The sequence below is a fragment of the Microcaecilia unicolor genome, chromosome 13, assembly GCF_901765095.1.
Source record: "Microcaecilia unicolor chromosome 13, aMicUni1.1, whole genome shotgun sequence".
Lineage (NCBI taxonomy): Eukaryota > Metazoa > Chordata > Amphibia > Gymnophiona > Siphonopidae > Microcaecilia > Microcaecilia unicolor.
Window position 1 is genome coordinate 16,582,807 of NC_044043.1, and position 27,134 is coordinate 16,609,940.

The window sequence follows — 27,134 nt, forward strand, 5'->3', positions numbered from 1 at the left end:
AGTATCTATTGTAATTCCCTCCCTAAAAAGATTTGTTCATCTGATCTTCGTTGTCTTCAGATCATCCAAAACACAGCAGTGAAACTTAATTCAGGTGCAAGAAAATGGGACCATGTGACTCCGTTTTTGCTCATTGGATTCCTAATAAAATTTTAACCCTTGTATACAAAATCCTTCATTATCTAAGTTTTCATCCCAGATTCAACTCCACAAGCATTGTGTTTATCCCAACAGAATCTATTAACAATACCTTCTTCTTGCCATATATGTTATGATTCAACTTGTAACTCCGTTTTTAGTGCAGTGGGCCCATCGCTTTGCAATAGCATACCACAATGTGTGCCTCGCCTCACCCTATGCTTGGAATAAACTTCCTGAGCCCATTCGCCAAGCCCCCTCCCTGCTCATCTTCAAATCCTTGCTCAAAGCCCACCTCTTCAATGTAGCCTTTGGCACCCAACCTTTATACCTCTATTCAGGAAATCTAGACTGCCCCAATTTGACCGCCCTATTTGACTGACTGTACATTTGTCTTTTAGATTGTAAGCTCCTTGAGCAGGGACTGTCCTTCTCTGTTCAACTGTACAGCGCTACGTAACCCTAGTAGTGCTTTAGAAATGTTAAGCAGTAGTAGTAGTAGTAGTATGATGATGGAAATATTCCATCAAGTCGTCAAGAAATGACTGAAGGCCTTCCTGGTGGAAACTGCTAGTGACCTGGAGCACATGATCTGTTTATTATTTTATATTTTTCTTGTAAAATGGATGTAACTTTTTCTATTTCTGCCCTTCTTTCTTACTTTTGTTAATTATGGCCATTGTAAACCGCTACATCAGTACTTTGTATATAGCAGTATAGTAAATGAAAATGTAAACTGTCAACATGAAACTTTAAAAATAATACATATTACAAATAAGCTGTTATCTTCAAAAGGAATTTAGCGAAAAACAACCTCCTTTTCCCCACTAGAAAACTCTAATAAATGTTGGGAAAATCCTAGCATAGAATAAGAAGGGGAAAATGTTATGTTTACTTTCATATCTCTAGAGTTCTCTCTAGAGGGTTGTTTTTTTTTTTTTTAAATACATACAGTACCTCTGCAAACAGGGAGTTTCCTTTTTTCTTAGGATTCAGAGTTCCGAGCTGTACTTCATCCAGCTGATCCTGAAGCTCTCGATTCCTTTCTCGAGCATCCTAAAATCATTAAAAACAGCAATAAAACCTGTATCTTCAACTGAGCACAAAACAATTTCTTTTGGTCCTTCTGGCTAATTTCTGATACTTGATGCATATTCAGTATGATGCTTGGATGGACATTTCCTACCAACATGCATCTCTTTCAGGCAGGTATCGTTTATTGTTTATTATAATTAATAATTAATATACCATTTCTCTTGTATTCAAAACGGTTTACAATAAAATCAAAAACATTTCTAAATGAACATAAATATATGGTACAAGACACTCCAATACAGATAGTAAAACTCAATTACTCAGGCCAGACATTCAATAAACAGGCATTCACTTACAATCATTCACAGACAGACCAGGACAACAAACTTTGATACAGATATATCAATATTAGAAAACATCAGTTATTTTCCTCATGTCTTCCCTCCCCTTAACTGCAGTAATCGCTTAGTAGACTAAAAGGCATCCCAAAAAGGTAGCATTGAAAATGTAGAGACTAAGCGACAAATAGTCCATAGTATGGCAACTGCATAAGGATAATTACCATGTTGTTATTGCCAATTTTGAATGGTGGTGTACCAGATACCGGCTAAACCAATGAATAGATAATTTAACCATTTATCTTTATGCTTACTTTCAGCCACACTAAGGAGCTTATTTTCGAAGCAAATGGACATCTCAAAATGCCCAAATGGGCGTCCATGTGCTTGAAACATCCAAATCCTAATTTTGCAAAGGCAGAAAAAGGATGTCCGACACTGCAGTATGTCTAAATAGCAAGTGTTGTGGGCGGGACTAGGGAAGGCCCAAAATCAGGATAACCAATAATTACCGAACAGGAAGAAACGTCCAAGTCTAAAAAGAAGAATGTCCTAAGTTATAACTGCTTCAAACCACATCTAGGGTACAAAAGGATGCTCTGACAAAGCAGTAGACCACTGGAGAGATTAAGGAATAACACCTCCTTAATTCCCCAATGGTTGCTGACCCCCTCTCTATACTCTGAATGTGAACCTGAAAGGGGATACCAAGCTCAATGATAGCTTCAGGTATTATGGGCATTCTTAACAAAGCAGAAAGCAAGCCTGAGGAGTAGCCTAGTGGTTAGTGTAGTGGACTTAACCAGGTTCAAATCCCACTTTAACTCTTACTTTTTATTTTTGGGGAGCCCTCCAGAAACAGAAAAATACATTATATAAGCCACCTGCAAGCTACTGAAGTGGTATACATTCAGGTACAATATGTATTTTTCTGTTCCTGGAGGAATCACAATTACAAAATAAAAGAGCTAAAGGTGGGATTTGAACCTAAGTCCCTTGGTTTAAAGTTTCATGCACTAGTCACTAGGCTGCCCCTCTGCTCAGCAGAGATGTCTGCCTGGCCATTCTTCTAAAAATGCTGCCAGGCAGATGTCCTTGTCCCTCCTTTTTTGCCATTCTTGTTGGAAAATACATTTGAGATGGACATCTGTTTTGGAGTTATGAGCTGGATGTTTCTATTCTGACTTGAAAACTCATACGTTGACAGCCGGCATAGTTAAAAAGTGAGGTGAAGGAAGCTATTAGAGCTAAAAGATAATCCTTCAGAAAATGGAAGAAGGAATCAACTGAAAATAACAAGAAGCAGCATAAGGAATGTCAAGTCAAATATAAAGTGCTGATAAGGAAGGCTAAGAGGGACTTGGAAAAAAAGATTGCATTGGAGGCAAAAACACATAGTAAAATTTTTTTTTAGGTATATTCAAAGCAGGAAGCCGGCAAAAGAATCGGTTAGACCGCTAGATGATCGAGGGGTAAAAGGGGCGATCAGGGAAGACAAAGCCGTAGCGGAGAGATTAAATGAATTCTTTGCTTCGGTCTTCACCGAGGAAGATTTGGGAGAGATACCGGTGCCAGAAATGGTATTCGAAGCTGAGTGTGACAAGGCGGTGGCCGTAGTTAGAAGATTGCTAGGCTGTATAGAGAGAGGTGTGACCAGCAGAAGAAAAGAGGTTTTAATACCCCTGTATAAGACATTGGTGAGGCCCCACCTGGAGTATTGTGTTCAGTTTTGGAGGCCGTATCTTGTGAAGGATGTGAAAAAAATGGAAGGGGTGCAAAGAAAAGCTACGAGAATGGTATGGGATTTGCGTTACAAGACGTATGAAGAGAGACTTGCGGACCTGAACATGTATACCCTGGAGGAAAGGAGAAACAGGGGTGATATGATACAGACGTTCAAATATTTGAAAGGTATTAATCTGCAAACGAACCTTTTCCGGAGAGGGGAAGGCGGTAGAACGAGAGGACATGAAATGAGATTGAAGGGGGGCAGACTCAAGAAAAATGTCAGGAAGTATTTTTTCACAGAGAGAGTGGTGGATGCTTGGAATGGCCTCCCGCGGGAGGTGGTGGAGAGGAAAACGGTAACGTAATTCAAACATGCGTGGGATAAACATAAAGGAATCCTCCTCAGAAGGAAGGGATCCCCAGAAGCTAAGCCGGCAGTGGGAAGCAGGGCTGGTGGTTGGGAGGTGGGGATAGTGCTGGGCAGACTTATACGGTCTGTGCCAGAGTCGGTGGTGGGAGGCAGGGCGGGTGGTTGGGAGGTGGGGATAGTGCTGGGCAGACGTACACGGTCTATGCCCTGAAAAAGACAGGTACAAATCAAGGTAAGGTATACACAAAAAATGACACGCGAGTTTATCTTGTTGGGCAGACTGGGTGGACCGTGCAGGTCTTTTTCTGCCGTCATCTACTATGTTACTATTTTACTATGAATTCTCTATCAACCTGGAGGATGTAATGAAGCAGTTCTACAAACTGAAGAGTAGCAAATCTCCTAAGCCGGATGGTATTCATCCCAGAGTACTGATAGAACTGAAAAATGAACTTGCAGAGCTATTGTTAGTTATATGTAATTTACCCTTAAAATCGAGCGTGGTACTGGAAGGTGGGCAATGTAATGCCGATTTTTAAAAAAGGTTCCACAGGAGCTCCGGGAAATTATAGATTGGTAAGTCTGATGTCGGTGCCGGGCAAAATGGTACAGACTATTATAAAGAACAAAATTACAGAGCATATTCAAAAGCATGGATTAAAGAGACAAAACCAACACGAATTTAGTGAAGGGAAATCTTGCCTCACCAATCTATTACATTTCTTTGAAGGGGTGAACAAACATGTGGATAAAGGTGGGCCGGTCGATATTGTGTATCTGAATTTTCAAAAGGTGTTTCACAAAGTACATCATGAAAGACTCCAGAGGAAATTGAAGAGTCATGGGATAGGAGGTACTGTCCTATTTTAGATTAAAAACTGTTAAAAGATAGAAAACAAAGAGTAGGGTTAAATGGTCAGTATTCTCAATGGAGAAGGGTAGTTGGTGATGTTCCCCAGGAGTCTGTGCTGGGACCTCTGCTTTTTAACATATTTATAAATGACCTAGAGATGGGAGTAACTAGTGAGGTAATTAAATTTGCTGATGACACAAAGTTATTCAAAGTCGTTAAATCGCAGGAGGATTGTGAAAAATTACAAGAGGACCTTATGAGACTGGGAGACTGGGCGTCCAGATGGCAGATGACGTTTAATGTGAGCAAGTGCAAAGTGATGCATGTGGGAAAGAGGAACCCGAATTATAGCTATGTCATACAAAGTTCCACATTAGGAATCACAGACCTAGAAAGGTATCTAGGTGTCGTCATTGATGATACGTTGAAACCTTCTGCTCAGTGTGCTGCTGCGGCTAAGAAAGCAAATAGAATGTTAGGTATTATTAGGAAAGGAATGGAAAACAAAAATGAGGACATTATAATGCTTTTGTACTGCTCCATGGTGCGACCGCACCTCGAATATTGTGTTCAATTCTGATCGCCACATCTCAAGAAAGATATAGTGGAATTAGAAAAGGTGCAGAGAAGGGCGACGAAAATGATAAAGGGGATGGGACGACTTCCCTATGAGGAATGGCTAAAGTGGCTAGGGCTCTTCAGCTTGGAGAAAAGGCGACTGAGGGGAGATATGATAGAGGTCTATAAAATAATGAGTGGAGTGGAACGGGTAGACGTGAAGCGTCTGTTTACGCTTTCCAAAAATACTAGGACTAGGGGGCATGCAATGAAGCTACAAAGTAGTAAATTTAAAACATAGTAACATAGAGGGGCATAATCGAATGGAAACGCCTATCTCCATGGGCGTTTATCTCTGAGAACGGGTCCGTGAAGGGGCGGGCCGAACCGAATTTTCGAAAAAATGGACGTTTTTGAGCTGGGCGTTTCTTTTTTTTAGCGATAATGGAAACTAAAAACGCCCAGCTCAAAAACGTCCTAATCTGAGCCATTTGGTCGTGGGAGGGGCCAGGATTGGTGGTACACTGGCTCCCCTGATATGCCAGGACACCAACTGGGCACCCTAGGTCAGTGCGGTGGACTTCAGAAAAATCTCCCACATGCACAGCTCCCTTACCACGGGTGCTGAGCTCCCAACCCCCCTCCCCCAAAACCCACTACCCACAAATGTACAACACTACCATAGCTCTTAGGGGTGAAGGGGGCACCTACATGTGGGTACAGTGGGTTTTGGAGGCCTCCCATTTACCAGCACAAGTGTTACAGGTGGGGGGGGGGGGGGGGAATGGGCCTGGGGCCACCTGGCTGAAGTGCACTGCGGTACCCACTAAAAGTGCTCCAGGGACCTGCATACACGCAGACCTCTAGGACTGGTTGCTGCTATATAACATTGGCACACCAGTTGACACCTGAAGACTAATCTCTCCGAAAACGTCCTTTATTGGAATAACCGCCTTTACTCACAGTTAACTGCAGATCAGAGGTTGTACGCCCCACTGGCAACGAGTCTCCCTGGTACTGAGATTAGCAGTAGGTCAGAGCTGGCAGAATGCTGTACAATGCCCTCCTTTCAGCCACATTCAAGGGAAGAACTAAGTTCTCTAACGTGGCTAACACAGGAAAGGGAACTAAAACTGGCTTACAAAAATGGCCACTACCTCATGGACTACAACAGGAAACACAACAGGGCACACTCTGACCCAGTAGGCAGGGGGAAAACCAAAATGGGAGAAGAGCCTACCAACTACCAACATCGTGAGACTGTAACACAAGCTAATGAAATCACGGAGCCCAATACCCTACACCCTCCACAATGCAATGCTGATGTGACCCTGTACTGCACCCGAGAGCCACATCTGACCCAGGGAAAGGCTGTGAGAGGATCAAACACATTCTGCTGTCATGGAGGTGGGTACGGCATTTGAGGCTGGCATACAGGCTGGGAAAAAAGTTTTTAAAGTGGGTTTTTTTTGGTGGGAGGGGGGTAGTGACCACTGGGGGAGTCCGGGGAGGTCATCTCCGATTTCCTCCAGTGGTCATCTGGGCAGTTGGAGCACTTTTTTGGGACTTGTTCGTGAAAAAAAAGGGTCCAAAAAAGTGACCCAAAATCGTGGTAAAAATGCCTTTTTTTTTTTTTTCGATTATCAGCTAAAGACGCCCATCTCTCCTCGGCTGATAACCACGCCCCAGTTCCGCCTCCACCACGCCTCCGACACGCCCCCGTCAACTTTATTCGTTTCCGCGACGGAGTGCAGTTGGAAACGCCCAAAATCGGCTTTCGATTATACGATTTGCGCGCCTTTGCGAGACAAACGTCTATCTCCCGATATAGGTTGCACTATAGGCGTTTTTCTCTTTCGAAAATAAGCTGGATAGTAACATAGTAGATGACGGCAGAAAAAGACCTGCACGGTCCACCCAGTCTGCCCAACAAGATAAATTCACGTGTCATTTTTTGTGTATCCCTTACCTTGATTTGTACCTGTCTTTTTCAGGGCACAGACCGTATACGTCTGCCTAGCACTATCCCCACCTCCCAACCACCCGCCCTGCCTCCCACCACCGGCTAAGCTTCTGGGGATCCCTTCCTTCTGAGGAGGATTCCTTTATATTTATCCCACGCATGTTTGAATTCCGTTACCGTTTTCCTCTCCACCACCTCCCGTGGGAGGCCATTCCAAGCATCCACCACTCTCGCCGTGAAAAAATACTTCCTGACATTTTTCTTGAGTCTGCCCCCCTTCAATCTCATTTCATGTCCTCTCGTTCTACCGCCTTCCCCTCTCCAGAAAAGGTTCGTTTGCAGATTAATACCTTTCAAATATTTGAACGTCTGAATCATATCACCCCTGTTTCTCCTTTCCTCCAGGGTATACATGTTCAGGTCAACAAGTCTCTCCTCATACGTCTTGTAACGCAAATCCCATTCCATTCTCGTAGCTTTTTTTTGCACCGCTTTCATTGTTTTCACATCCTTCTCAAGATATGGCCTCCAAAACTGAACACAATACTCCAGGTGGGGCCTCACCAACGTCTTATACAGGGGTATTAAAACCTCTTTTCTTCTGCTTGTCACACCTCTCTCTATACAGCCTAGCAATCTTCTAGCTACGGCCACCGCCTTGTCACACTGTTTCGTCGCCTTCAGGTCCTCAGATACCATCACCCCAAGATCCCTCTCCCCGTCCGTACCTATCAGACTCTCCCCGCCTAACACATACGTCTCCCGTGGATTTCTACTCCCTAAGTGCATCACTTTGCATTTCTTCGCATTGAATTTTAATTGCCAAACGTTAGACCATTCCTTCTAGCTTCCGCAGATCTTTTTTCATGCTTTCCACTCCCTCCGGGGTGTCCACTCTGTTGCAAATCTTAGTGTCATCCACAAAAAGGCAAACTTTACCTTCTACCCCTTCGGCAATGTCACTCACAAATATATTGAATAGAATCGGCCCCAGCACCGATCCCTGAGGCACTCCACTACTCACCTTTCTCTCCTCCGAGCGAACTCCATTTACCACCACCCTCTGGCGTCTGCCCATCAACCAGTTCCTAATCCAGTTCACCACTTCGGGTCCTATCTTCAGCCCATCGAGTTTATTCAAGAGCCTCCTGTGGGGAACCATGTCAAAAGCTTTGCTGAAATCTAAGTAGATTACGTGCATAGCATGTCCTTGATTTAATTCTCCGGTCACCCAGTCAAAGAATTCAATGAGATTCGTTTGGCACGATTTCCCTTTGGTAAAACCATGTTGTCTCGGATCTTGCAACTTATTTGCTTCCAGGAAATTCACTATCCTTTCCTTCAGCATGGCTTCCATTACTTTTCCAATAATCGAAGTGAGGCTTACCGGCCTGTAGTTTCCAGCTTCTTCCCTATCACCACTTTTGTGAAGAGGGACCACCTCCGCCGTTCTCCAATCCCACGGAACCTGTTCCATCTCCAAGGATTTATTAAACAAATCTTTAAGAGGACCCGCCATAACCTCTCTGAGCTCCCTCAATATCCTCGGGTGGATCCCATCCGGTCCCTCTGCTTTGTCCACCTTTAGATTTTTAAGTTGTTCATACACACTCTCTTACGTGAACGGTGCAATATCCACTCCATTCTCGTGTGTACTTTTGCCAGTCCATCGCAGTCCAGCTCCAGGATTTTCTTCTGTGAAAACAGAACAAAAGTATCTATTTAGCAAATTAGCTTTTTCTTCATTCTTCTGTGAAAACAGAACAAAAGTATCTATTTAGCAAATTAGCTTTTTCTTCATCATTATCTATATATCGGTTCTCAGCATCTTTCAGTCTCACAATTCCCTTTTTAGTCTTCCTCCTTTCACTAATATACCTGAAGAAAGTTTTGTCACTCCTCCTTACATTTCTAGCCATTTGTTCTTCCGCTGGCGCTTTCGCCAGACGTATCTCTCTCTTGGCTTCTTTCAGTTTCCTCCGGTATTCCTCCCCTTGTTCCTCTTCTTGAGTCTGTCTGTATTTCTGGAACGCCAAATCTTTAGCCTTTATTTTCTCAGCCACTTGTTTGGAGAACCATATCGGTTTCCTTTTTCTCTTGCTTTTATTTACTCTCTTTACATAAAGGTTTGTGGCCCTATTTATAGCTTTTTTTCAGCTTGGACCACTGTCCTTCCACTTCTCGTTCATCCTCCCATCCCATCAGCTCCTTCCTCAGGTATTCCCCCATTTTACTAAAGTCAGAACGCTTGAAATCCAGGACTTTGATTTTTGAGTGGCCGCCCTCCACTTCAGCAGTCATATCAAACCAAACCGTTTGATGGTCACTGCCGCCCAGGTGGGCACCCACTCGGACATTTGACACACTATCCCCATTTGTGAGCACCAGATCCAGTGTCGCTCCATCCCTCGTGGGTTCCGTCACCATTTGTCTGAGAAGAGCACTTTGAAAAGCATCCACGATCTCTCTACTTCTTTCCGATTCCGCAGACGGAACTTTCCAATCTACATCCGGCAGATTGAAATCTCCCAGCAACAGCACCTCTCTCTTCTTTCCCAACTTTTGGATATCTGTGACCAGATCTTTATCTAGATCCTCCAATTGTGTCGGAGGTCTGTAGACAACACCTACGTGTACAGAGGTTTTATCATCTCTTTTTAAGGTGATCCATATCGCTTCTTCTTTTCCCCAGGTCCCTGACATTTCAGTTGCCTCGATATCATTTCTCACATACAGAGCTACTCCACCTTTTCGACCCTCTCTATCCTTCCTAAATAGATTATAGCCCGAATCGGAGAAAATGTTTCTTCACTCAACGTGTAACTAAACTCTGGAATTCGTTGTCAGAATGTGGTAAAGGCGGTTAAGCTTAGCAGAGTTTAAAAAAGGTTTGGACAGCTTCCTAAAGGAAAAGTCCATAGACCATTATTAAATTGGACTTGGGGAAAATCCACTATTTCTGGGATAAGCAGTATAAAATATTTTGTACTTTTTTGGGATCTTGCCAGGTATTTGTGACATGGATTGGCCACTGTTAGAAACAGGATGCTGGGCTTGATGGACTTTTGGTCTGTCCCAGTATGGCAATACTTATGTACTTAATTTTAAGGAGTAATCCAGCACAATAACAATAACATCCCAAAAAAAGCTCCCTCTAACTCTATACTTATTTAATATTTTTTGTGGATCATCAGATAGTGTGAGAAAAAGCACTTTCTGATATTATTTCAGAGTACAGAGTTGCACAGGGACAGAAATCTAACCCGTCCCCGCGGGAATCTAACCTGTCCCCGCCCATCCCCATGGAGAATCTAACTTGTCCCCGCCCGTCCCTGCTGCAAGTAATCTCCTGCATCCCAGCTCCTGGCCCGCCCAGCCCTTGCCGTGCCACAGTAACCTTGACCGCCCCCACCCAAGAAAGCCAGATTCTACAAGCAGTAAAAAGTTTAGTAAAAGTAACATATATCATTATCTTTTGTACTCTGATAAGACAGCAGATGTATAGATTAGCAGGACCCAAAGAAGTCCAAAACAAGTAAAGTCAGAAACAACACATTTTATACTTAATTCTTTAAGCTCCCTTAGGATTCATTTGGGTTTAAAAAGCAAAACCACGTGCATATAAGAACTGAATAAATGAATTAAAGCAAAGTTTCAAGCAAATGCCCTTAATATGAAATATGTGGTAGCAATAATGAAACAGTGATAGAATATTCACATTGCAAGCTGCCTGAGGCAACAGATTTATTTTCCACTGAATATAATTAACTTTGTATAAACTTAGCGGCTAATAGTGTGCTGAATTGGACAATGATGGCACATTTAGACTGACACTGGACAGAACTTCTGCATGAAGGAAACCCTTCCCTCATTATTCAATACCTCTCTGTGAAGTAGTAGTAATAAAAGAAAAGGTAAGTGCATTTTTATAATATACCACTACAATCCACAAAAAACAAGGAGCAAATTCACACATGCTTTTTATTTTAATGTAGGCACAGGAAAAAAAACTAAAATATTTTAAATGCTCCCAGTTTCCAATCTAATTCATGTTTAATGTGGGATATAAATGTAATAAATAAGTAAATAAATAGATAGAAAATCTGAATGTTGAGCACCTGATTCTCATAACATGATATCTGTTTTAGTGGCCCATTACCAGAAGAAAAAAATCTCTGCATGAAAATCACAGTGCTAGGATGTCCCTTTAACCATCTCCTCCAAATGACACATTGATTACAATTTATAAACAAATTACTATTCTACCTATGAAAAGTTATTCCATTATTATACTTCTGTGTACATCCATATGCTGCACAAGTTGGTATGTTTGAAAATATAAGCAAGATTAAATAAAAATGATACCAACAATAAAGAACAATGTGGATGCAGCAGCTCATAGGTTTGTTAGCTTTGTTTTGAATGTATGGCGATGACAGTTGCGTAAGGAAGGGGAAACAGAGACTACCCTAATTGAATTCAACTACTTCCCTCCCACACACATCGCCATCCATCCACCTCTTCTCCAGCCCAGGATGTCCTCCCTACGCATACCTCAGATTACTCTGGTGGTCCAGCAGCTTGCTTTGGGGTAGGAAAGGCCCCCATGCTTTCCTGCCTGCTGCCGCTGATCCTATCGCCGCTGCCGCTTATTTAAAATGGCCACCAAGACTCGCAAGGCTGCTGCTTGAAGTCTCGGCAGCCATTTTAAATGAGCGGCGGCGAGAGGATCAGCACAGCAGCTGCTGATTCTGCTAGATTGGAATTCTCAGCCAAGGAAGTATCTGGAAGAAGTACTTTGCTAGTCACGTTTGTTTTCCATTAAGATAAAGAATCAATATTGAGACTATTATAGAACTAGAGATACTAATTTTTTTTAGGTGCCAAAGTTCAACCACTTCAAGAGGTAGCTAAATGGACACAGATGAGGAAAAAGATTTCTTGAATTAACACAAGCAACAGTTTCTTTAAGTGCAACTTTTCAGTTAAGGTTCCCATGTAAATGAATTCTTAATTACTCAAATACGTGTTACATTCTTTTATGAACTTCTCAGATAAGTTTGTTTCTGGAAGGGAAAGCTGTTACCATTTAGATCTAGCCACAATTATTCAGGTCTGTAAGATTGCAGTTAGACTGATCACTCTGTTACCTTTTCCTTTTTGAAAGTCAGCTTCCTATGACTTGAGTTTTCCTTTTCCCTTCCAATAGTGGACTATTTCATTTATATTACTGCTTATGCACAAGGATTATTCTAATTTGTTTATTTTTGGAGTGTATTTCTGTATTTCTTTTCTAAGAATGTTCTTTGACTTATATTTTAAATGCAATAATATAAAATAAAATCCAGTTTATTGAATTAACTTTCCTAAGAACACCAACAACTATGGTGATCCACTCCACCCTACCAGTTAAAATACTAGAAGCTGTCAAATTTTACCTGTAGTGCAGTGAAATAGGAAACTGCTTCATTTTCCTTCTCTTCTTTTTCTTTCTGGAGACATTCCGACTGAAGAGTGAGGTTATTATTTGCAACCTGAAGTTGTTGCTGTTGACAACGTAGCTCATTCACTACTTCTTTCAGAATTGCCTATATCCAAGAAAAGAATTAGCTGTTTGTATTTATTCCAGATTTATTCTCAACTATATACCCCCCCCCCCTTTTCAGAATAAAACCTTCAATTTTTCATCCCTTTGTTTTTTTTACTTCCTTCATCACTGGTGCATTAATCATTAGTTGCTAAAGAGCAGTCCTCTGCTACTGTGTTCTCACAGAGAATAGAGACACAAATGGTAAGAAATATACTCAAAGAAAATGTGTGCTATGGGAACCAAAAATATATATCTAATAGATTCCTTTTCATCATCCTACCAACATACCTTCATCCATTCCAAACCTCCACTTATACCTCATACGATCAATATACAACTTTGTATTTGTTAACCACCGACTGGGCAAACGCCTTTGACGGTACTATGTAAGCCACATTGAGCCTGCAAATAGGTGGGAAAATGTGGGATACAAATGCAACAAATAAAATAAATAAATACCTAAAACATTTTGGGAAGAAGTAAAGCTAAAAGTAGAAAAAGTTCTCTTTTCAGGCAAACTCCATTCTCGACCTCTTCTATGACTGGGCTCCATTTGATCAATATCAGCAGCTCACTTCCCCTAAGGGAAGTTCTCTGATGTCAGTTAGCTTGGATCACTACTGGCCCACACAAAATATAAGCAAGAGGCATAGGAAGCAAAGTTACTTACCTGTATAAGGCAATGTTCCCCTAAGTGGAGCGCATGAGCGACTGCTCATACAATTTAGGTGCGTCACTCACAGATTTTATATGGTTGCTCATAATTTTTTTTTTGTGCTATACACAGAAATGCATTAATACTGGCGCTCAAAAATGGTTGGATTTTAGAACTTGTTGCTCACACACACAAAAAAATTGCATACACCAGGCCACTCTTTAGAAGAAATATTAGTATCAGGTTTCCTTAGAGGTCAATAGGATAATAAACCTCATTAATTGGTAGCACTGTCCAATTTGTGATTTGAATCAATTTTTTATGAGTTTTTTTACTCACCTGCTGCACTGCATTCTGCAAAGCAAAAGGTCCATCACCCACCATCGCACATGCTCCTCCTTTCAAAATGAAACCCAGCCACCTTCCCCTAGGGGCCTGCCCTTTCCACGCCGCTACCTTCCCATCTTTCCCCATGGTGCCCCTCTCCCCCAAGCCTTGACAGTGCTTGGAATGCGCTCTCGGAGATGGGGCTGTGGCAGACATAGTTAGGTGATGGGTAGAGCTCTTGGATCTCACCAACCCGTGTTTGGATATTCGGGCAGGCACCAACTCTGATACAACCAAAGTTGGAAGAGAGCTCCACAGATGTGGCCCTGTGTTTTTACAGGTAACTGATAACATCTCCCTGTAAGTCTGGCTAAGTAAGGAGAACAAAAAACAGTTTCTTGCAGTCATATTTAAAAGTAGTGTTGACTAAAGCAAAGATGCTTCTAAATATACCCAGGGGGCCATCAGCTTTAGAGAATGGAACAGCTCTTAAAAATAGCATGAACTCTGAAAGCAACACTACAGAAATTCTGCTGCTGCAAACAGCATGACTTATTAAGAATTCCTCACAGCCTTTCTTTCCTTGATGCTGTCGAGAAGGGTGCAGGGCACGCCTCAACAGTTGTTGTTGGATTGTCCTGGCTCTTTTGGGGGGCTAAGGGCGGAGGAAGTCCTGCTGTGTAGAAAGCTTTGTTTACTAGCACGTAAATGTATTTTGCAAAAATGGACTGTTCCGGATAGACCTGAATTTTGGCACTGGCGCAATCAGGTACACCAACTGATGACTTGGGAGGCGCAGGAGGCCAGGGGTTCCTTTAAGCGGAAATCACGTTTTTTAAAGACGTGGAGTCCCTTTATAGCTAAACTCACGCAAAGAGGAAGAAGCCTCATCCTTAACAAACTATGAGACTCCATTGTTGCCTCTAGACAGATCTTAGGGAGGGTTACCGGGAGGGAGGATGAGAGGGTTGGGGGGTGGGGGGGAAGGGGAGGGATGAAAAGACTATGTAAAAATTTGATGTTACTTTAACAAAGGTTGTGCTATTGACTTTAGAGTTCACATTTTGGTGATTGTAATTGATGCTTAAATGTTGTAGATGTGACATCAATAAAAAAGTTAAACCATAAGAATTCCTCACAGCATGGAGCAAACCTCTGGCTACCCTATGGTATAAATCTTTATTAATTATCACTGGATATGCAAATCCACACTATGCAAATGTGTGCTTCTGAATGGCAAGATTTTGAAGAGCTAAATTAGTATACTATCAAAATGTTAAGAACTAGAGAAATATCTCAAGAGCATTTTTTTAAATGAGAATTTAGTGAGTGTTCTGGAATAATGTTTCATTATAAATTCATGGGGAGTGGGTTGGTTTTAAACCCTGTTCGATCCTGGATCTGAGTGTTTCTAATCTTCGTGTAAGGTGGATCAGCTACTAGTGTCTGAAGTTCACCTACTCTGTGAGCTGAAGTGACTGCCATAAAAAATGCAACTTTCCAGGTCTGATGACAGAAGCGGCTGGGTTAGAACAATGACACAATGGGACGTTTGACTGGGGACACTGTCAATAGGAAATCTCTCATGAACCAGACAACTAAAGGATGCACAGAGATGGGCTTACCCCTACACGAAAATGGTAAGCACTGACTGCTGTACCCTTACAGAGTTGGTTTTTAAACCACATTCAGAGAGGTGCAGGAGGTATTCAAGCAGTTTTGTGTAGGGCAAGAGAGGATCTAGGGCCTTGCCCTCGAACCAGATAACAAACCTTCTCCATTTAAAATAAAAACACCTCTTTAGAAAAAACTTTCCTGGAAGCAAGCAAGGTTCTGGAAACACATTCAAGCAGATTTAAGGAATGAAATTCAATGCTGTCAGCATCTAGGCCGTGAGGGCCAGGGACTGGAGGCTACAATGCAGAAGGGACCCCTCATTCTGTGTTATGAGGGTCAGAAAACACTCCAATCCGCACGGATCTTCGGAGAACTCCAGAAGAGGATGGAACCAGATCTGTATCGACCAGAATAGAGAGCTTAGGATCATAATGAAGGAGAAAGGCATCTGATGTTAGTCTGCCATGTGATCTAAGCCTGGAGCAGAAATGAGAGGCATTGTTAAGATGAGGGATGAAAAGATCCACCGGCTCTCGGAAGATCTTGCAGAATATATCTATATTGAGATATCATGTGTGAGGTTGCATTATCCTGCTCAGTCTGTCTGCCACGCTGTTGTTCTTGCTAGCCAGGTACGTTGTTTGTAGTACCATTTCGTGAAGGAGGGCCTACAGCCACATCTGTATTGCCTCCTGAGATAAGGAGTAACATTCCCCCCCCCCCGCTTGTTCACATAGTATAGTGCAACCTGATTGTCGGTTTGGATGAGAACAATTTGGTTCTGTAGATGAACTCTGAAACATTTAGAAAGTTCCACATAGTCCTTAGCTCCAGGAGGTTGATGTGAAGATCTGTCTCCTGAGTATACCACAATCCATGAGTGTGAAGTCCACCAGCTCTGGCACAGACCGTATAAGTCTGCCCAGCACTATCCCCGTCTCCCAACCACCAGCCCTGCCTCCCACCACCGGCTCTGGCACAGACAGTATAAGTCTGCCTAGCACTATCCCCGCCTCCCAATACCAGCTCTGCCACCCAATCTCGGCTAAGCTCCTGAGAATCCCTTCCTTCTGAACAGGATTCTTTCATGTTTGTCCCACGCATGTTTGAAATTCTGTTACCGTTTTCATCTCCACCACCTCCTGCGGGAGGGCATTCCAAGCATCCACCACTCTCTCTGTGAAAAAATACTTCCTGACATTTTTCTTGAGCCTGCCCCCCTTCAATCTCATTTCATGTCCTCTCGTTCTACTCTCTTCGTATCTCCGGAAAAGGCTCGTTTGCGGATTAATACCTTTCAAATATTTGAACGTCTGTATCATATCACCCCTGTTTCTCCTTTCCTCCAGAGTATACATGTTCAGGTCAGCAAGTCTCTCCTCATACGTCTTCTAACACAAATCCCATACCATTCTCGTAGCTTTTCTTTGCACCGCTTCAATTCTTTTTACATCCTTAGCAAGATACGGCCTCCAAAACTGAACACAATACTCCAGGTGGGGCCTCACCAACGTCTTATACAGGGGCATCAAGACCCCCTTTCTTCTGCTGGTCACACCTCTCTCTATACAGCCTAACAACCTTCTAGCTACGGCCACCGCCTTGTCACAATGTAACACAAGTAACAAGAGAAAGTAGCATTGAGACGTTTCCCGTTTCGTATTTAGTTTAGTGGAGCAGTAGCCTAATGTTTTATATGTAATATTCTATTTTTATGCACCTGCTACAAAATTATATTGATTTTTACCTTTCATATCTAATTTAAGTGACATTTCATGTATCTTGATTGTACCACTCCTTTGTATTATCATTCCATTAATGGTGATCACCATAGCGGCATAATGTAAGCCACATTGAGCCTGCAAATGGCTCTAACACTATGAGCCGTGACATGACCCCCAAGAGCCAACCCAGCCTGGGCATAAGTGAAGGAAATGCAATCTGCTAGCCAATTGGAGATGGTGCGTTTCCCGACAGCGTCCCCCTTCCTATTGGGGTCGAAAGAAACAAACAATTGGACGGACTGTCTGTGGGGCTGTGTCCGCTCCAGATAGAAGGTCAACGCTCGCTTGCAGTCCAATGTGTGCAACTGAAGTTCAGTGGGGAGGGTATGCGGTCTAGGAAAGAATGTTGGCAAGACGATTGACTGATTAAGATGGAACTCCGACACCACCTTTGGCAGGAACTTAGGGTGAGTGCGGAGGACTTCTCTGTTATGATGAAATTTAGTATAAGCAGCATGAACTACCAGGGCTTGAAGCTCACTAACTCTACGAGCTGAAGTAACTGCCACCAAGAAAATGACCTTCCAGGTCAAGTACTTCAGATGGCATGAATTAAGTGGCTCAAAAGAAGGTTTCATCAGCTGGGTGAGGATGACGTTGAGATCGCATGACACTGCAGGATGCTTGACAGGGGGCTTTGACAAAAGCAAGCCTCTCATGAATCGAACGACTAAAGGCTCTCCAGAGATGGCTTTACCCTCTACACGATGATGGTAAGCACTAATTGCACTAAGGTGATTCCTTACTGAGTTGGTCTTGAGACCCGACTCTGATAAGTGTAGAAGGTATTCAAGCAGGTTCTGTGCAGGACAAGAACGAGGTTCTAGGGCCTTGCTCTTACACCAAACGACAAACCTCCTCCACTTAAAAAAGTAACTCTTTTTAGTGGAATCCTTCCTAGAGGCAAGCAAGACACGGGAGACTCCCTCAGACAGACCCAATGAAGCAAAATCTACGCCCTCAACATCTAGGCCGTGAGAGCCAGAGACTGAAGGTTGGGGTGCAGAAGCGCTCCGTCGTTCTGCAAAATGAGAGTTGGAAAACACTCCAATCTCCACGGTTCTTCGGAGGACAACTCCAAAAGAAGAGGGAACCAGATCTGACGGGGCCAAAAGGGCGCGATCAGAATCATGGTGCCCCGGTCTTGCTTGAGCTTCAGTAAGGTCTTCCCCACCAAAGGTATGGGAGGATATGCATACAGGAGGCCCTCCCCTCACTGGAGGAGAAAGGCATCCGACGCCAGTCTGCTGTGTGCCTGTAGTCTGGAACAGAACTGAGGCAGCTTGTGGTTGGTCTGGGAGGCGAAAAGGTCCACTGAAGATCTTGCGTAAAAACCCGGGAATGGAGCGACCACTCGTGTGGTTGCATGAGTCTGCTCAGCCTGTCGACCAGACTGTTGTTTACGCCTGCCAGGTAATTGGCCTGGAGAAGAATGCCGTGCTGGCTTGCCCATCGCCACATCCTGACGGCCTCCTGACACAGAGGGCGAGATCCGGTGCCCCCTGCTTGTTGATGTAATACATTGCAACCTGATTGTCTGTACGAATTTGAATAATATGGGAAAACAGCCGATCCCTGAAGGCCTTCAGTGCGTTCCAGACCGCTCGGAGCTCCAGGAGATTGATCTGAACACCTTGTTCCTGGAGGGACCACACCCCTTGGGTGTGGAGCCCATCGACATGAGCTCCCCACCCCAGGAGCAATGCATCCGTCATCAGCACTTTTTGCGATTGAGGAATTTGGAACGGGCGTCCCAGGGTCAAATTGGTCCAAATTGTCCACCAGCGCAGCGAATTGCGACAACTGATGGGCAGGCGGATGGCATCTTCTAGATTCCCTGTGGCCTGGCACCACTAGGAAGCTAGGGTCTATTGAGCTGATCTCATGTGAAGACGAGCCATGGGAGTCACATGGACTGTAGAGGCCATATGGCCCAGGAGTCTCAACATCTGCCGAGCTGTGAGCTGCTGGGACGCTCTGGCCTGGGAGGCGAGGGACAGAAGGTTCTGAGCCGTCTGTGAATTCAGCAGAGCTCCTATGAATTCCAGAGATTGGACTGGCCGGAGATGGGACTTCGGGTAATTTATCACAAACCCCAGCAGCTCCAGTAGTTGAATAGTGCACTGCATGGACCGAAGAGCTCCCGCCTCTGAGGTGCTCTTCACCAGCCAATCGTCGAGATACAGGAACACGTGCACCCCCAGCTTGCGCAGGTACGCTGCAACCACCACGAGGCACTTGGTAAACACCCGCGGTGCAGAGGCGAGCCCAAAGGGCAGCACACAATACTGGAAGTGACGTGTCCCCAGACGGAATCGGAGATACTGTCTGTGAGCTGGCAGTATCGGGATGTGAGTATAAGCATCCTTTAAATCCAGGGAAAAAAGCCAATCGTCTTTTTGAATCATGGGGAGAAGGGTGCCCAAGAAAAGCATCCTGAACTTTTCTCTCACTAGATACTTGTTCAGGCCTCTCAGGTCTAAGATGGGGCGCATCCCCCCTGTTTTCTTTTCCACAAGGAAGTACCTGGAATAGAATCCCTGCCCTTCCTGCCCGGGTGGCACGGGCTCGACCGCATTGGCACTGAGAAGGGCGGAAAGTTCCTCTGCAAGTGGTGGGAGCTGAAGGATTGAGCTCCCGGTGGACAATTTGGTGGGGTGGAGATCAAATTTAGGGTGTATCCGCACCGCACTATTTGGAGAACCCACTGGTCGGAGGTTATGAGAGGCCACTTTTGGTGAAAAACTGTCAACCTCCCCCCGACCGGCAGGCCGTCCGGCACGGCTACTTTGATGGCAGTATGTTCCATGGATCCAGTCAAAAGCCCGTCCCCTACTTTTGCTGGGGAGGCGCAGGGGGCTGCTTAGGCGCACGCTGTTGATGGGAACGAGCGCGCTGGGGTTGTCCCTGTGCCTGAGGAGGCCTTCGGGCCGGTTGGTTGTACCTACGCTTGCTGTAAGCGTAAGGTGCAGCCTGCCTGGTCCGGGAAAAACGTCCACCAGTGGGGGCGGATGCTGAAGGCGCCCGGTGGGAGAGTTTGTCGAGAGCGGTTTCCCACTGATGTAGTTGGTCCACCAACTGCTCGACCTTCACGCCAAAATTATCCCCCCGGCAAGGGACATCCGCCAGCCGCTGCTGGGTACGGTTGTCCAGGTCAGAGGCACGCAGCCAGGAGAGTCTGCGCATCACTATACCTTGGGCCGCAGCTCTGGATGCCACATCACAGGTGTCATTGATACGCCTGGACAGGAATTTTCTACACGCCTTCAGCTGCCTGACCACCTCCTGAAAGGGCCTGGACTGCTCCGGGGGGAGCTTGTCAACCAGGTCCGCCAGTTGCCGCACATTGTTCCGCATGTGGATGCTCGTGTAGAGCTGGTATGATTGGATCCTAGTCACGAGCATGAAAGAATGGTAGGCCTTCCTCCCAAACGAGTCCAGAGTGCGAGACTCCTGCCCTGGGGGCGCAAAGGCGGTATCCCTCGAACTCCTTGCCTTTTTGAGAGCAGAGTCTACGACCGCTGAGTCATGTGGCAGCTGAGGCCGCATCAACTCTGGGTCTGTGTGGACTCTGTACTGGGATTCCGTTTTCTTAGGGATGGTGGGATTAGATGAAGGCTTCAACCAGTTCCAAAGCAGTGTCTCTTTGAGGACATTGTGCAACGGTACCATGGAAGACTCTCTAGGTGGTGACAGATAGTCGAGGACTTCGAGCATCTCAGCCCTCGGCTCATCCACGGTGACTACTGGGAAGGGAATGCTAATAGACATGTCCCGGACAAAAGAGGCGAAGGAGAGGCTCTCTGGAGGCGAGAGCTTCCTCTCCGGTGAAGGCATGGGGTCGGAGGGAAGACCTGCAGAGTCCTCAGAGGAGAAATATCTGGGGTCTGCCTCCTCCTCGGTGTCGGACATGAGCTCTCTGAGCTCCTACCGCAACAGGGCCCGCCTCGACCCCGAGGAACCATGTCCTTGACGATGGTATTGAGAGGTGGACTCCCGCGCCGGTGGGGACGACGCTCCCTCCATCGACGTCGACGGGGATTCCACCTGAGTGGCGATCGAGACCGGTGCCGCGAAGACCGCATCACAGGGCCAGAGTCAGCCGGCGCAAGCACCCCCGGTGCCGGCAAGGCCTGGTGCATCAGCCCCTCCAGGATCCCTGGGAGGATGGCTCGGAGGCACTCGTCTAGGCCCGCTGTCGGGAGAGGCTGGGGGGCTGGTGCGGGCATCGGTGCTGGAAGCTGCCCGGGTCCAGGAGACGGTACCGGGGTACCCGACGACCTGCGTATCGACACCTTTCGATAGAGGGGGAGTGCTCCTCCCGGCGTTGGCGCATCTTGGGGATCGAGTCTTCTCTCGACGTCCCGGAGCTGCCAGTCCCATGTGCAGTGGGCGACCGATGACGGTGCTTCTTTGCAGCTTTCTTTCGATGCCCATCATCGGCGCTCCGCAGCATGGACGAGAAGGTGGAGTCTCCGCGCCCTCTGGGGGTCGGATCCGACAGGGTTCGGTCCCGATGGCCCTGAGCTGCAGGAGCGGCCAGGGCGGACTGCCTGCGCGGTCACTCACCGCCTCCGTCGCTGGCAGGTCGTCGGGCCAAGGAAACCTGTACTCCTGGGGTCGGTGCCATAGTCGGCGTCGAAGATGTCAACATCGGTACCTGTACCGAAGACCCAGTCGTCGACACCGATGCCGCCGAAGTCGATGTCGAAGGGCCTGCGCAAGTTCCAAAAAGACGGTCCCGAAGAACTTGCCTCGCCACCTGCGTCCGCTTTCTCAAGCCGAGACACAAGGCGCACGCCTTGGAATTATGCTCCGGACCAAGGCACTGGAGACACCAAGCGTGAGGATCTGTCTGCAAGATCTGCCGGCTGCACCGACCACACTTTTTGAATCCTATCGGGACCTTCGAGGACATCGACGGAAATATCGCGTCGGCGAGGTCAAAATCGTCGATGGTGGCGGTAAAAGGGCACACCACAAAATAAAGAACGGACGCCGAGACGAAACAAACGTAGAAACTCGACGAACACGCGGAAAGCGAAAGACAATAAAATCGAGGACTAGGCCACAAATCGGTTTTCCAGGGCTGACACGGAGAGAGACGAAGACGCGTCTTTCTCCAGCGCGGAAAACGAAAAAACTGAGCGGGAACAGTTGCGCACGGGCGGGAAGACGGCCGTGCCCCACGTGCGGGACCTCCCGCAAGATTTTTTTCTTCCGGTTTGAGGGGCTGCTGTGGACGTCAACCCAGTCGTGAGAACAAGCAGCCTGCTTGTCCTCGGAGAAAATGTGGGATACAAATGCAGCAAATAATCTACTATAATAAAGCTCACCCTCAACATTCTGAAGACAACGTTCTGAAGTCACTCAGTCACTCACTGAAGGGTTCATGGATTCATGGTGGTGAAGCCACAACACTGACCATGTCTCTCTGCCCCACCCTCGCATGACGGACCAATCAGAAAAAACACCCTCAACATTCTGAAACACAAAGGACCATCACAACACCGTTCCCAGGCAACACTAGGCAACGTAAGACGGACCAATCAGAGGAACCTACGTGACAATAAGGGAGGAGCATTCCCCAGCAGAATGGCTCATTATCTGTGCAGCACGGAGAGCACAGAACCACCGCTGGAACGAGAGAAGAATATTCCTGCTGTGAGAATGTGCAAAAATAGACCGGGGGAGGGGGGGGGAGAAATTTTTAAATGCCTAATGACAGTACTGAAGAGTGCCAGAGGGCCTATAGCACAGACTATATTTGGGATCGCTTGACATGGAATCAGAGGAGCCGGAAAACAACATGCCCGACACCATCTGGGACGTGGGCGAACAGGACAAGCTGCGGCCCAGCTGGAAGGATTACCTGCGACCCAGCCAGCATCAAATAGCGACCAAGGAAGGGGGAGGAGTACTCCTTCCCTGCCTAGGAATCGCTGGAGACTGGCTGCTAAACTAACGAAACAACCGCACACCGACGCACCACCTCCATCATTCGAAAGGCATCCACTCTTTCTTCAACAGAAATGCAAACTAATAATACAAAACAAACAAAGAATACATGGTTTCTCAGGCGGCTGCAGGTAACTCCCCACCCCCTTCCTCTTCCCCTTTTGCCGAAGCGGCCAAGGACGTGCCCGACCATCCCCAGCCTCAGGCAAGCAGTCTCCCACTTCGGGGATTCCCCGAGCACCCGGAAAAAGACGGCGCCGATTCCTGCAGTGCATAAATGTTCCAGCATTCCCCTGCAGCCGGCCTGAAATGGACCAAACATACCGGATCACCCACGACGGCCCGAGACCGTGCTCTTCTCCCTTCCGCCAACTTAAAACAGCCATCCCCGTCCTCAGGCAAGCCGTCACCCACCTCCAGGATGCCCAGAACCCCAGCCCAATGGAAAAAGATGGTGCTGCTTCCAACAGCACATTTCTCTTCCAGCAGCAGAGTGAGTACATTTATAGGTTAGTAGAAGAAGTTTGAACAGGATGTGAAAACGGATAGGGAGCCAGTGAAGGGTCTTGAGGAGAGGGGTAGTATGAGTAAAGCGACCCTGGCGGAAGACGAGACGGGCAGCAGAGTTTTGAACCGACTGGAGAGGTGACTAAGTGGGAGGCCAGCAAGAAGCAGATTGCAGTAGTCTAAATGAGAGGTGACAAGGGTGTGGATGAGGGTTTTGGTAGAGTGCTCGCTTTACTCATACTACCCCTCTCCTCAAGACCCTTCACTGGCTCCCTATCCGTTTTCGCATCCTGTTCAAACTTCTTCTACTAACCTATAAATGTATTCACTCTGCTGCTCCCCAGTATCTCTCCACACTCGTCCTTCCCTACACCCCTTCCCGTGCACTCCGCTCCATGGATAAATCCTTCTTATCTGTTCCCTTCTCCACTACTGCCAACTCCAGACTTCGCGCCTTCTGTCTCGCTGCACCCTACGCCTGGAATAAACTTCCTGAGCCCCTACGTCTTGCCCCATCCTTGGCCACCTTTAAATCTAAACTGAAAGCCCACCTCTTTAACATTGCTTTTGACCCGTAACCACTTGTAACCACTCGCCTCCACCTACCCTCCTCTCTTCCTTCCCCTTCACATTAATTGATTTGATTTGCTTACTTTATTTATTTTTTTTGTCTATTAGATTGTAAGCTCTTTGAGCAGGGACTGACTTTCTTCTATGTTTGTGCAGCGCTGCGTATGCCTTGTAGCGCTATAGAAATGCTAAATAGTAGTAGTAGTAGTAGTGCTCGGAAAGAAAGGGGCGGATTTTACGGATGTTGTAAAGAAAGAAACGACAGGTCTTGGCAATCTGCTGGATATGAGCAGAGAAGGAGAGAGAAGAGTCAAACATGACCCCAAGGTTTCGAGCTGAGGAGACAGGGAGAATGAGAGAGCCATCAACAGAAATAGAAAACGGGGGGAGCGGGTTTGGGGGGGAAAATGAGAAGCTCGGTTTTAGTCATATTTAATTTCAGGTGGCGTTGAGACATCCAGACAGCAATGTCAGACAAGCACGCTGAAACTTTGGTTTGGATGCAAGGTGAGATATCAGGGGTAGAAAGGTAGATTTGGGAGTCATCAGCATAGAGATGGTACGAAAAGCCATGGGATGAGATTAATGAACCAAGGGAAGAAGTGTAGATAGAAAAGAGGAGGGGACCAAGAACAGAACCCTGAGGTACGCCGACAGGCAGAGGGATAGAAGTAGAAGAGGATCCACCAGAGTGAACACTAAAGGTGCGGAGGGAGAGGTAGGAAGAGAACCAGGAAAGGACAGAGCCCTGGAATCCAAGTGAGGACAGGGTATCGAGAAGTATGCTGTGATCGACAGTGTCAAAAGCAGCGGAAAGATCAAGAAGAATGAGGATGGAATATTGACCTCTGGATTTAGCCAGTAATAGGTCATTGGAGACTTTAGTAAGCGCAGTTTCGGTTGAGTTGAGAGAGCGAAAACCAGATTGTAGTGGGTCAAGAATAGCATGTGAGGAGAGAAAATCAAGGCAGCGGCGGTGAACAGCACGCTCAAGTAATTTGGAGAGAAAAGGAAGGAGGGAGATGGGTCGGTAATTAGAGGGATAAGTAGGGTCGAGTGAAGGCATTCCCCTACAGCAGCCCTGAAACGGCCAAAAAATACCGACAAAGAACGTGCTCCTCTACCTTCCGCCCATCTAAAACAACACTGCTGCCTCAGCACAACAGAAAAAAAAAAACATGGAAAAAAAAACCCAACACTCAACAAAGACTGACCCCCCTTCAACCACATTTACATTTCACCAACAGAAAGACCCCCCTCCACAAACCTCCTTGACAGACAAAACCACACACACACAATACAACAGAAACACACCTTCAAAGCCACACACCAATCCAACCCACTTTGCCAGCACAGCACAGCACATCACATCCCCCAACCCCCAAGCAAAAAACAAAACAAAACAAAAAGACACACAACAACCTGCACACACACCACACCCTCACACACTCTCTCACACACACACACACACACACACACACACACACACACACACAAAATAACTCTGTGACACATACACACACACACAAAAAAAAACCACATGCTAGCGCCCGTTTCGTTGGTTTCGGAAACGGGCCTTTTTTACTAGTAATAATAATAATCCACATGAGCTCCCCATCCCAATCTGGATGAATCCTTTTGTCAACGCCTTTCAGGGAGGTGGAATTTGGAATGGGAGTTCCAGAGTCAAATTAGTCCACATTGTGCACCAGAGAAGGGAATGAACGAGTTCTAGAGGAACTCAGATAACATCAGTTAGGTTCCCGTCAGTCTGAGATCACTGGGAAGCCAGAGTCTACTAGGCACTGCTCAAATGGAGGTGGGCCATGGGAGTGACATGTACCATGGAGGCCATGTGGCCTAACAATCTCATCTGCTGAACTGGGACCTGCTTGCTACTTCGGACTTGTGAGGCGAGCACCATCAAGGCATTTGGTTGCGCTATGGGCAGAAAAGCCCGAGCTTCAGCTGTATCAAGCAGGGCTGCTATATATGCCAATCATGAGATGGGAGAGTGGGATTTGGGGTAGTTTATGATGAACCCTAGGAGCTCCAGCACCCAAATAGTTCTCCACATTGACTCTTGCACTCCTTCCCACGATGTGCTCTTGACCAGCCAATTGTCCAGACAGGGAAACACAAACTCCCAGTCTGTGTAGTGATGTGGTGACTACTACTAAACACTTAGTGAAGACCCTGGGAGCTGACATGAGGTCAAAAGGCAGAATACGATGTTAGTAATGGTGTTTCTTTACTCTAAATCTGAGACACTGCCTGTGGCTGGGAAGTATCGAAATATGGGCATAGGCATCCTTCAACTCAAGTTCAGGATCATTTCCGTGTGCACCCTTCTCCCCATGATTCAGGAGCAAGATTGGCTATGCTCTCTTGGATCAGGAATTTGTTCAGGACCCTTAGGTCTAAGATGGGCTAAAATCCCCCTGGTTTTTTGGGTACAAGGAAGTACTTGGAATAGAATCCCTTCACTTCTCCCCTGGGTGGCATGAGTTACATAATAACATAGTAGATGACGGCAGAAAAAGACCTGCACGGTCCATCCAGTCTGCCCAACAAGATAAACTCATATGTACTACTTTTTGTGTATACCTTACCTTGATTTGTATCTGTCATTTTCAGGGCACAGACCGTATAAGTCTGCCCAGCAATATCCTCGACTCCCAACCACCAGCCCCGCCTCCCACCACCGGCTCTGCCACCTAATCTCAGCTAAGCTTCTGAGGATCCACTCCCTCGGAACAGGATTCCTTTATGTTTATCCCACGCATGTTTGAATTCCGTTACTGTTTTCCTCTCCACCACCTCCCGTGGGAAAGCATTCCAAGCATCCACCACTCTCTCCGTAAAAAAATACTTCCTGACATTTTGAGTCTGCCCCCCTTCAATCTCGTCTCGTGCCCTCTAGTTCTACCGCCTTCCCATCTCCAGAAAAGGTTCGTTTGCGGATTAATACCTTTCAGATATTTGAACGTCTGTATCATATCACCCCTGTTTCTCCTTTCCTCCAGGGTATACATGTTCAGGTCAGCAAGTCTCTCCTCATACGTCTTGTAATGCAAATCCCGTACCATTCTCGTAGCTTTTCTTTGCACCGCTTCAATTCTTTTTACATCCTTAGCAAGATA

At 46.1% G+C, this 27,134-nt stretch overlaps 1 protein-coding gene across 6 annotated transcripts in view; it reads right to left on the reverse strand.

The window, feature by feature from the left end:
• SPDL1 (spindle apparatus coiled-coil protein 1) overlaps positions 1 to 27,134 on the reverse strand; it is a 347,822-nt gene that overhangs the window by 223,466 nt on the left and 97,222 nt on the right. For all 6 annotated transcript variants that reach the window (XM_030222480.1, XM_030222482.1, XM_030222476.1 and 3 more), the window contains 2 exons: positions 12,422 to 12,571; positions 1,096 to 1,194 (listed from right to left, as the gene is read on the reverse strand). In XM_030222480.1, coding sequence (XP_030078340.1) covers positions 1,096 to 1,194; positions 12,422 to 12,571 — 249 coding nt within the window. The remainder of the gene's footprint in view (positions 1 to 1,095; positions 1,195 to 12,421; positions 12,572 to 27,134) is intronic.